We start from the raw sequence: 12,099 nt of genomic DNA, 5'->3' as shown, positions 1-12,099 counted from the left end.
TCACAAAGAAGGACTAGTAATCATTCAGCCAATAATTATTTTTGAGCATCTATTCTGTAAAATTGAAGGAATTGGATTAAGTGATGGAGGTCTCTTTCGGCTCTCAAACTATGATTCTATAAATGTGCAAGCCACTGTAGGGAATTCAGAAGATGTCAAAGATATAGTCTCAGAAGCTTAGAGTCAAATTGAGGAAACAAGAACTGCACACAAGAAACAATTAGAGAATAACTCAAAACAGCATATAACCAAATGTTAATTAGAGTCAGGAAAACCTGAGTTCAAATCCAGCCTTAGACACATGACACTTACTAGCTGTGTGACCCTGGGCAAGTCACTTAATCCTGATTACCTCACTCCAAAAAATATTTAGGAGCAGCTCACATTCTAACAGGGTAGGCAACAGAGAAATAACTAGGTAGATATAAGATATATAAAAATAGATGGGAGACATTCAATGAGGAGAGGGCCAGGGGAGACGAGGAAAAGCTACAAGGAATAAAAGAGATTGGAAGTGAATTTTGAAGAAATCATTGAAACTAAGAGGTAGAAGAAGAGAGGGAGTAACTTGAAGCCTTTTCCATTTCTGTTTCCAAGATACCTTCATTCATTCATCTAGTATTTACCTGTTGTACTCTGCTGGCCCATGGGAACATTGCACGGAAGTGTTGTACTATATCCTGAAATCAACAAATGGCTCATATTTCCATTCTTGCTGAGCAAATCCAGACATGATGCATGGTTCCTTAAGGGGGAAGGCTATTCATGACTTCTACTTTTCTGATATTTCTCATAGTGTCTAGCATAGTACCGAGCACATAGGTGCCCAACAAATATGTGAATGGTTGACTGATTACTGCACTAATGCCACTTATCAGTAGTTATTATAGCACTTTAATATTTTGAATTCTTTCATTTGAATCTCAGGATAGCCCTGTGAGGTTGGGAGTGCAAGTATTATTCCCAATTTGCAGATGAGAAAACTGATAGTCCTATTCAAAGCTACAGGACTAGTAAATAGAAGAGATGAGATTTAAACCAGGTTATTTTGAATGCAAAGGGTACAGAGGGCAAGATTTTGCATTCAAATATTGGCTCAAATTTGGGTTCTGATATTGGCCCAGATTCTACTTTGTGACCTTGGGGAAAATCAATCAACCTATCTGCATCTCATTTTCTTCATCTGTTAAATGAAGAGGTTGGACTAGCTGAGGTCCCTTTCAGCTTCAAATGCATGATCCTGAGTCCTGGTCTCTTGTCACCTACCTTGCCTGATGCTACACTCATGGCTTTTGGTGCAATGTTATTTCTCTTCTTCTCTTAGCCATTTATCTGTGTAAGAGGACAATGCAGAATAAAGCAAGATTGGAACTGGCAGATTATGAAGCTGTAAGTATAACCACCTCCCTGGTCAGGTGTGGGAGGAGGAGGGTTAAAAGATAGCTTTGTATTTATCTGAGTTTGAACCTTCATTCCCCCCCCCTTTCAGCCCTCAGCTTTTGTAGGCACAGTGGGGAGGGGAAGGGAGGCTCCCTCTACCCCCTTTGTTCTCAGTTCCTACTGTCCTCACTCTGACAGCTTTTATTACTTTTAGAATAAAATTGTGTCCCTACACGTTCAACAGTTCTTAGTATTGGAGGGAAACTCTTAGGGTAGATTTAGCCCAGAGGATCAGTGTGATTCATGTGACATATTTCCCAATGCCCCTCTTCCCACTCCAAATCTCAGATTCATGATTTCTCTCCATAATTCCTTCCAAGAACTTGATCCCCCACACCGCCTCCCTACCAGCCTTGAAGCCACATGTTACATCATGGAGCAGAGGGTCTCTTACTGTTCAAGAGGAGCACTGTCAGTCATCTCCCTTGATCATCCCAGGAATTCTGTTCCCAGAAGTGCTGCCCCCATCTCAAAGAGGAGGAAAATGAAGTTCAGAGAAGTTTAAACGCAAAATCAACACAGATGATCAAAAATGTAACTGTAGCCAATGATTTCCACCTCCTCCACCAAACCCATCTTTATAAGGCTAATTTTAAGTCTTCCTCCTCCTCCTCTGTTCCCCACCCACCCTCTTGTGGAGGTACTAATGAATAGTGAAATGGCTAAAGGGCTGGCAGCCCAGGGAAGAGAGACAGCACAGAGGACCAGGAATAATTTTCTCTTGTATAATCAAACATTATCCCTACCTTTAATTCCACCCACCTACCAAATTCTCCTCTCCTTCCTGCTCTTGAGGGCTTCCACAATTAACTTGAGGCCCAGTATAGCCTATTGGACATAGGGGCCAGCAAGCCCTACTTATGCTGTGCTATACCCACACTTAGGCTCTCCGTTCAGGACAGACTATCTCAGTCATTCAGTTAATCAACAAACATTTATTAAGTGCTTAGCATTATGGGCCAGGTACTATGCTAAGTGCTGACGATACAAAGAAAGGCAAAAGACAGTCCCTGCTCTCAAAGAGTTCATGATCGAATGGGAAGGCAACATGAAAGCAAGCAAGCTGTCTACAAAATAAATTGGAGATTTAGTAAGGAAGACACTAGGGGCAGCTAAGTGGCACAGTGGATAGAGCACTAGTCCTGGAGTCAGGAGGACCTGAGTTCAAATTCAACCTCAGAGACTAGCTTTATGACCCTGGACAAGTCACTTAATGCTGATTGTCTCAGTCTCCTCATCTGTCAAATGAGCAGGAGAAGGGAATGGGAAATCACTCCAGTATCTTTGCCAAGAAAACCCCAAAGAGGGTCATGAAGAGTCAGATGTGACTAAAAACGACTTAACAACAACACTATAATTAAGTGGGATCAGGAAAGATTTCCTTTAGGAGGTAGGATTTTATCTGGTACTTAAAGGAAGCCAAGAAGCCAACAGGCAGAGATGAGGAGGAAGAGCATTCCAGACATGAAGGATGGCCAAGGAAAATCAGACTGGGGAAATGGAATGTCTTGTTGGAGGAACAGCAAGAGGGTCAGTGTAGAGACCGGACTAGACCATTATCTCTTGAAACTGTTGTCATGACAAGTATTTATTAAGCATCTACTATGTACCGGGCACTATCCCCAGACACGGGGGATAAAAGTACCAAAAATAATAGTGTGGACTAAATTTAGTCATTAATGATATTTCAGAAACTTTCCCACGTGAATAGGGAACTGACAATTGTGTCATTCATGGACTAGGATGCTGCAAGATTCTACACTCACACAGGTTGGGTCCAATCAAGGAGTCAGTTTCTCTCTTTGGCTCCTTACCCACCACCTGGGACAGCTCCTCCAGTAAGAGACCATCCCAACTGCCTTTTAGTTCCCACTCATCTTGGAGGCAGCCCTGGTCACTAGGAACCCATCAGAGGAGCTCTCCGTGTCTTCTCAGATAAAAGTTGGTGTGGATGCTGGGAGATGTGCTCCTTAGGTGCCTCTGAACAGCCTGTAATCTCGTCCAATTGATGAGGCACTTCCCTAGTAAGCCTTTTTTTATAATAGCGGTGATATAGGGCAGCTAGGTAACACAGTAGATAAAGCACTGGCCCTGGATTCAAGAAGACCTGAGTTCAGATCTGGCCTCAGACACTTGATATTTACTAGCTGTGTGACCCTGTGCAAGGCATGTAACCCCAAATGCCTCACCAAAAAAACAAGACATAATAATAATAATAATAGCAGTAATAATGATCATTTCTATCTCCATAGCACTTTTACCTATTCTATGGTCTCACTTGATTCTGACTACAGGGCTAGGCGGATAATATTATCACTAACATTCATATAGGGCTTTTAAGTTTACAAAGAACTTGATGTACACAATTTCATCTGAACCTCACGGAAGTCTCATGAGGTCCAGGTACCACAGGTGGTTATCCCCATTTTATAGATGAGGAAACTGAGGCTCAGAGAAGGTTAAGTGACTTGCCCCTACTCACTTGGCTAATAAGGATCAGAGCCAGGATGTGAACACAGGTCTTCTTGAATCTAAGTCCACTATTATTTTCACTAATACCATGCAGATTCTTATCCACCTCTCTGTAGTGTCATTCATTGACTTCAATGGACTTTCCCACCAAACTGCAAAATTTCCATTAGAAGCCCCCAGGTGGTGCAGTGGATAGAGTGCAGGGCCTGGAGTCTGAAAGACGTGGGTTCAAATCCAGTCTCAGATACTAATTGTGTGAACCTGGATGAATCACTAAACCACTATCTGCCTCAGTTCCCTCAACTGTAAAATGGGGTAATAATAGCACCTCCCTCTCAGGGTTGTTGTGAGGATTAGATAGGATGATATTTGTAAAGCACTTAGCATAATGCCTGGCACATAGTAGATACTTGATATATACTTGTTTCCTTCCTTTCTCATGTGCTGGGGATTCAAAGCATCCTGGGGATTCAAAGCATCCTGTCTTTGACACCTTTGAGTTCCTTGTAAATGTCCTAGATGTTTAACCCTCAGTCAAGAGAATGCTTCTCTGAAACTTTTACTTGTTTATTTACTAGATGTAATAGGTTTGGGACATTTAAAAATTTTGCCTATGTAACTTCCTTAACCTTAGGGGAAAGACGCAGACCTAAAAATGTCATGATCCACTTTGTATTTCTCACTCAGAGCTTCCATTTTTCACGTAAAAGAATGTTCAGCATAGATAGCAGCACCAATTCCCAGTGAAGTTTAAATAGTATAAGAAACTCAAAGGATTCTGAAAGGAAGGAAGGAAGGAAGTAGTTAGGGAGGGAGGGAAGAAGGAAAGAAGGAAGAGAAAGGAAGAAAAGAAAAGAAAGTAAAGAAAAAATATTCCAAGGGTCATTTTTGTTCCTGTGCCTATTTGTACATACAGGCACACTGTTAGCTGCCTGTATGATATTTCTCAGTTAAATCTCCTTTTATATTAATAACCTTCTAATAAAAGCAATCAATTACGCGTTGGCACTGACTCTATGAAAATACATAGCAGAATGTGAACTCTAGACTTGCATTCAATCAGAATTAGGCAGGTGATTAGCAGGCCTGTCAAATTACTATCCTATCTACTGCGCACTATGTGTAATCCCACTGAATTAAACAATTAAAAAGAACACTTCTCCCTTTTTTTCTTTGGGAGAGATCTTTAATGAAATGTTTTTTTTCTTTTTTCTCTCTGCCTTTTTTTTCACTTTTCAATTAGAAAATGGAATTCTCTTCCCTTCCTTCCCTGGCTCCCAACCCTAATGTAACTGCTTTGTGCATGGTGAAGACTAAGAGACAAGTTAGAATTAATGACCTCTAAGGTCCCTTCTAGCACTAAATCTATAATGCTAGCAACTCCATCTCTGCATTGGTCAGATTCTAGAAAACTAACTTGGTCTCATAGGCTTCTCCTCTATTAGAGTGACCTAGTTTTAAATATAGAAGATCGGTCCAGAGAAACCACCCCCATTCTTCTTAGTTTTTGTTTGCAGAAATGTCCAGCAGGTCTCAGTCACCCCCAAATCTGCAGAACACTAATGGAAAACTGAAGCAAACCTCTAGACCCTAGAGCCAAAACAATGGGTGTTACATACATAGAAGAGACCTATAGGAAGAGAGGTTCGGGTGGTTCCCTCCAAACTTCAGACAGATAATTCCTTTAGTTGGCATGCTGATGATGATTGGAAGTGCATTGCTGTGGAGCAGGATCTAGTACAAAGCTAAATCAAGTTCCAGTCTAGTGATTTTAAAATGGAGGACCGTTATTTGGTTCTGTCTAACCAATATGGATGAGCGCACATGTAATGAGCATGGTAGCCATGGTCCAATACTTATTATGATTAATGCCCTCATTGATTTTCATTTTTTATCAGGAAAACCTAGCAAGACTCCAGAGGGCCTTTGCGAGAAAGTGGGAATTCATCTTCATGCAAGCGGAAGCCCAAGTGAAGTATGTGAATGGAACAGAGCCCCGTCCAGAAAAAGGAGGGGTTTCATTCCAAATGGGTGTCTTCATTGCATGTGTTCAAAGGAGTCAGCAACCAGAGTTAGGATTTCTGGTTTTCCTCCTTATTTTCTAATAAAAACAGCTTTGTGGAAATAAAGGCCAGAATTTGCCTAGAAATCACTCTGAATGTTCAGCCCAGATGGTGTTTTTTCTTATAATTTGATGTGTGTCTTCTTCTTGGTTAATTTCACACTAGGAAAGTTATGAAGTGGGTGTTCTAGAATACTTGTAGGAAAATCCTTCCTCCACCCTTTCTTAACCTGTAACCCTGACTTGAACAGTCTGTAGTTCCCCAAATAATTTCCAACCCACTTTATGTTCTGTGTGGAAATGCATTAGATAGCTGGAGATTTCTTTTGATTTCAACAATGTATGTTCCCCCTCCCCCCATATTGGTATAGGCTATACCAAGTACCAGGGGTGGATACAGTGAGGGAGTCTGTATGCTTCCCTTGCACTACTTTCAGGTTTGGCAGACTCTGTAGATACAAGAAATTCTTTGCGGAAGGAGGAGGTTGGAAAGGTGTAGCCACCCTTGAGGATGTAGGGCATGCTACTTATAGCTTACACAGAAAAGACTCTTGGATCTCTTGAAAAGCATCCCATAAGCCAGTTGTTAGGGACCCATACTCCAAGAAGTAACCCAGCATGTATTACTCAAAGCCTTCCTTGTTCCACAATATAAGATCTAGAGGGCATCTCTGCATGGACCATTGCCCTGTATCCTCTTTCTCTTTCATCATTTTATCCTTCTAAATTGGAACTCATTGGATATTCACTTTGGAAAAAGAGGTTGATCTATAATATTCTAAATTTCTCCCCAATCACTACTAGTCTCTTCTCTCCTAATTCCCTCCATTAACACGGCAAAATGCCATCCTTCCAAAGGTTTCTCTCCCCATCCTTCCCATTCTCGATGCTGGCATATTGACACCCCCACTAACTATGAATGCTTATAGGATACCCCATGCCCCTCTTTTCCTCCCCCGTCCCCACCTTTTTTAGATTTATGCTGACAGACATAGCCATTGACAGATATACTGTGGAATGAGGCAGAAAAGCCTCGCCTTAACTACAACCGGTCTTACTCATGACAACCTCTCCTGCTGCCAAGCCCTACAGCCCCCTATGGTGCAGTAAAAGAGAAAAATGGTAGTGACTTTGTTCAAATTGATGATTCTTAGGATGCCATTGTGTTAACTTCTATATTATGGATTCTGTTGACAGGTTATCCATCTGACCCTTCTCCTGCATTCCTCTTCCTTCCCACAATTCATTTATGCTCTGCCTCTCACCCAAGATCTCATCACTCTCTCTCAGTAACCTTAGAAAGCTAGGTGCTCTCTGCAGAGTGTTGTATATCACTCCATAGTCGGTTACTGCTACAGAAGGAGCTGTGGCCCATGGAGAAGCTGATGATAGTGGGTGGGGCAGAAATGGGAACAGGGATAACAAGGTTTATAATCTCTTCACACCCAGAAGATCCTGGAAAACAAAGAGAAAAGTTAATTTGTACTTTCAGAATAAAAGAGCCTCACATGTTACAAAAGGAGGGGGGATTGTCACTTGATACACATATGGTATTTCTCCATGAACTTTTTTGATTAACTCTGTGATTACTTTATAATTGTGGACCATTTAAGTACATGGTAATTATCATGAAAATCACAGGGTGATTATAGGTTTATTTCAGTCCAGTAAACTAAAGTGCTCCTGTGAGATTTGAAAGCTAGAAGTTCCCTGGTACATGGCAATTAATCTGAGTTACTTCTTACAGGAGGAATATGAAGCAATACACATTTTTTTCTTGTTTTAATAAAAGCTTCTCATCTGGGCTACTGATTAGAAAATAAAGTATTTCTTTTGTCACCTGTAATTTACCTTTCACAATTTGTTCATCCACCAGCTGGGGCCAGTGAAATCAAAATGGGGCTGATATTTGATTTCTAGATCCTCTCATGTGCTGAGGCCCTTCCTCTGCTTTGGGGAAAAAGTGGAGTGGGAGGAGGCTCATCTTAAATTGAAGTTTTAAAATTATAGCAATTTGGGGGGGGGCAGCTAGGTGGTGCAGTGGATAGAGCACCAGCCCTGGAGTCAGGAGGACCTGAGTTCAAATCCGGCCTCAGACACTAAACACTTACTAGCTGTGTGACCCTGGGCAAGTCACTTAACCCCAATTGCCTCACCAAAAAAAAAAAATTTAAAAATCATAGCAAGTTGGACCTAAAGCAACTGTGCAAATTTAAGGAAGGAAAATGGACTGGCTTACGTTTTAATTCTATGCACTCAATGCCACCTCAATTCAACAAGCCATTATTAAGCACCTACTAAAACAATACCTGCCCTCAAGAAGTATATGTTTTAGCTTACATTCCAACCCATCCTCAGCCAACTGATTTTCCCCACCATTCTTTGAAATTTCTTTCCATTATAGAGCTCTTTGTAAATTTGACCCCAAACATATTTTCTTTTTTAAATATTTTATCTAGAATTTAATTTTTACCAAATTACGTGTAAAAACAAATTTTATCATCTATTTTTAAAACTTTGTGTTCCAAATTCTCTTCCTCCCTCCCTCCTCACCTCCCCTTAAGAACTCAAGAAATTCAATATAAGTTATACATGTGTAGTCATGCAAAACATTTCCACATTAGTCAGGTTGTGAAAGAAAACAGACAAAGAAAGCTTTAGAAAAAAGGAATTAACAAAAAAATTATGGTTCAATCTGTATTCAGATACCATCAGTTCTTTCTCTGTAGATAGACTGCATTTTTCATAAGTCCTTCAGAGTTGTCTTGAAGTGTTGTATTGATGAAAATAACTGAGTCATTCACAGCAGATCATCTTACAATATTGCTGTACATTTCACTTTGCATCAGCTCATGTAAGTCTTCCCAGGTTTTTCCTATAGCATCCTGCTCATCATTTTTTTAATAGTAAACTACATTTATATAGTACTTTAAAGAGAGAATTCCTTACAATAAACTCATGATCCCAAACATATTTTCTTCTGTTAATTTCATTGACAAGTAAAGTGATGGAGAAGAGGGAAGGCACCAACACTTTACACATATAGGCCTCATGATCCTAAAACAAACACAGGGTAAACATGTTTGTTCCATTTGCAATAGATACACTAGTTCCTTAGAAATTATTGCAAAGGGAAAAAAACAAATGCAAATTATTTCCCTTTTCTGTTTCCATTTTTAGGATTGATCGAAAGAAAGATAAGACAGAAAGAAAAATTTTGGATAGTCAAGAACGAGCCTTCTGGGATGTCCACAGACCAGTGGTGAGACAGTTTTGCGTAGTTTTATAGGTTTTTTTCATTTTTCCTTTTCCACCTTCTTAAAATCAAAGGCAGTCTTTAACCTACAAACATCTATCTTTGGGAAATAGCTGATGTATAGCCAGCCATTCTATAATTCATTCATTTTGTTGTTGTTTTTCAGTCATATTCAGTCATGGCTGACTCTTCATTACCTCATTTGGGGTTTTCTTGGCAAAGATACTGGAATAGTTTGCCATTTCCTTCTCTAGCTCATTTTCTGGGTGAGAAAACTGAGGCAAACAGAGTTTAAGTTACTAGCCCAGGCTCACACAGCTAATAAGTGTCTGAGGCCATATTCGAATTCATGAAGATGAGTCTTCCTGATTCTAGGCCAGAGATCTGTCAAATGTACCACCTAGCTTCCCTTATTCATTCATATGATTATTTTCCTTAAAAGACTCACAAAGTTGACTCTAAAATATCTATCCTTGGAAAATACAAGGGATTCCCCTCTCTCCCCGCAGCTTCTCAGGAAAACAGCACAGTTCACATTACCAGAGTAAAAACATTTCCATTTTCACAAATATTTAAATGTAACAGTTAAAGTTGGTCTTTTTCAAAACTTTAAACAACTCCATGTAATCATAATGAATTGCATATCCCTTCATAAAACAGGAGGGTAGACTAAGAACTGTTCCATTTTCTTATCCTTTTCACATAATTAAAAATGGTTAAAGTATTCAAACTCAGACTTCTGGCACAAAAAATTCATTTCCCAAATGTGTGGACCATAGATAGTGGCACAGTGGATAGGATGCAGAAGATTCATCTTCCTGAATTCAAATCTGGCCTCCAAAGCTTACTACCTATGTGACCCTGAGCAAGTCACTTCACTCAGTTTGCCTCAGTTTCCTCATCTGGGAAATGTGCTGGAGAGAGAAATGGCAAACCACTCCAGTATCTTTGTCAAGGAAACCCCAAAAGGGGTCACAAAGAGTCAGACATGACTGAAATGACTGAACAACAACATGAACCTGGGTAAGTCACTTTATCTTTATCTCAGTTTTCTCAACTGTAAAATGGGAGCCATAAATAACGCCTACCTCAAAGTTGTGAAGATCAAATAAGATAATGTTTGTAAAAGCTTATTGCACTGCCTGACACATAACAAGAACTATCTAAATGTTTATTCCTTCCAGTAGTAGTAGTCAGCAGAGAAAACATATTTGTTAAAAGCCATTTAGAAATATCATCATCCCCATCATATTAGAACCTGTCATTTGGCATAAGGCAAGCACAGATCCACTAAACAAAATTAATTTGTTCACTGGAAAAAATTGACATATACAGGGTGTCCCCAAAGTCTTTGTGCAGTACTAAGCTATTTATAACTGAATACTAGCTTTAAGCTATTCTTAGCTTACACAAACTTAATACTCTAAGCTATTAATAACTTAATGCCATACAAAGACTTTGGGGACACCCTGTATTTGTATACTTATGTATTTTTAATAGAATTTTGTCTGTCTTTGTGTGCTTAGCATGTTGCATTGCAAATAATAAGCACTAAATAAATACTTGTTGACTTGACTTACTGGTGGTACTTGACATACTGGTGGTCATTTGGGTCAATCAGAGCTTCAATTAGTAATCTCTACAATGATTCCTTTCTCAGCCAGGTTGTGTGAATACAACAGAAATGGATATCAGAAAATGTCGTCGCATGAAGAATCCACAAAAGGTCAAAAAGGTCAGCTCTTTTAGCTGAATTTAAAATGTTTCTATGTAAAAAACCACCCTCTTCCTGTTGCTTGTGTGATAGAGTAAGAGCAAGGAGTGTTTCATATTCTAGGCAGTCATGACTATCTGGCAGGGTCCCCTTCCTTACATGGTTCTCCATTAAAGCCATGCCTGGGCCTTAAGCCTTGGTCCAACTAACCCAGGATTCTGCCTGACTGTGGTCCTGAGGGACATGTTGTTGGATGACTTGTTTGGAGCTGAAAGAACTCTGGACTTGGGTTTGAGTACCAATTGGACCACTTATTGACTTCTATGCTCTTAATATCTCAAAACTCCAGTTTCCTCATTAGTAAATGGATTCACAGTACTAGTATTACCTACCTTACCCAGCTCTCATGAGAAATAAATGGGATAATGTAGTTAAAAGTTTTTTTTGGGGGGGGGGAAGGAGAAAAGAAAAAAGGAAAAATTTGCATGATAATTTTGTTATTCCATAAATTGAAAATAAAATGAATTTTTTAAAAAGTCATTGATGGGGGCAGCTACATGGTGCAATGGATAAAGTACAGGCCCTGGATTCAAGAGGACCTGAGTTCAAATCCGGCCTCAGATACTTGACACTTACTAGCTGTGTGACGCTGGGCAAGTCACTTAACCCTCATTGCCCTGTAAAAACAAAACAAAACAAAAAGTCATTTGTAACCATCCAGTACTGTATAGAAAGCATAAGCTATAATGTTAACCTCATAAGATTAGGAGTAAAGTCTAAAATATCCCTCTTTCCCTCTAATAACCCACTATGAAATCTAGTTATAAAATTGAAGCTGTTCTCAAGTCTATTTTATCCTTTACCGAGGTAACAAAGTCCTATTTCTACAGTGACAACCCTATGAGGAGACATGAACAAAAGTCTCTCAGGATGGGCAGGCATGAATGGGTTGCAATATGCATCTTTGGAGGGAACATCCACATCAACCAAATCCATTTGATTTTTGAAGTATTCAAGTTCTGTTGTAACATGCGCCATTTTGTAATGTAGAGATACATTTTACTTTTACTTATGATAGCCTATTTATGAGAGTGCTAAATCTAATCAAGAAGTTCTGTGTCTGAATTTTATCCCCAGTGCTAATTGAGTATGGAT

At 39.6% G+C, this 12,099-nt stretch overlaps 1 protein-coding gene across 4 annotated transcripts in view; it reads left to right on the top strand.

Annotated features, from left to right (window-relative positions):
• RGS6 (regulator of G protein signaling 6) overlaps positions 1–12,099 on the top strand; it is a 717,500-nt gene that overhangs the window by 568,563 nt on the left and 136,838 nt on the right. For all 4 annotated transcript variants that reach the window (XM_043985441.1, XM_043985440.1, XM_043985443.1 and 1 more), the window contains exons 7-10: positions 1,325–1,389; positions 5,811–5,887; positions 9,155–9,236; positions 10,891–10,965. In XM_043985441.1, the coding sequence (XP_043841376.1) occupies positions 1,325–1,389; positions 5,811–5,887; positions 9,155–9,236; positions 10,891–10,965 (299 nt within the window). The remainder of the gene's footprint in view (positions 1–1,324; positions 1,390–5,810; positions 5,888–9,154; positions 9,237–10,890; positions 10,966–12,099) is intronic.

This window comes from Dromiciops gliroides, chromosome 2, assembly GCF_019393635.1.
Source record: "Dromiciops gliroides isolate mDroGli1 chromosome 2, mDroGli1.pri, whole genome shotgun sequence".
Classification (NCBI taxonomy): Eukaryota; Metazoa; Chordata; class Mammalia; order Microbiotheria; family Microbiotheriidae; genus Dromiciops; species Dromiciops gliroides.
The sequence above is the reverse complement of the archived record's forward strand: the minus strand, read 5'-3'. Positions and strand labels throughout refer to the sequence as shown.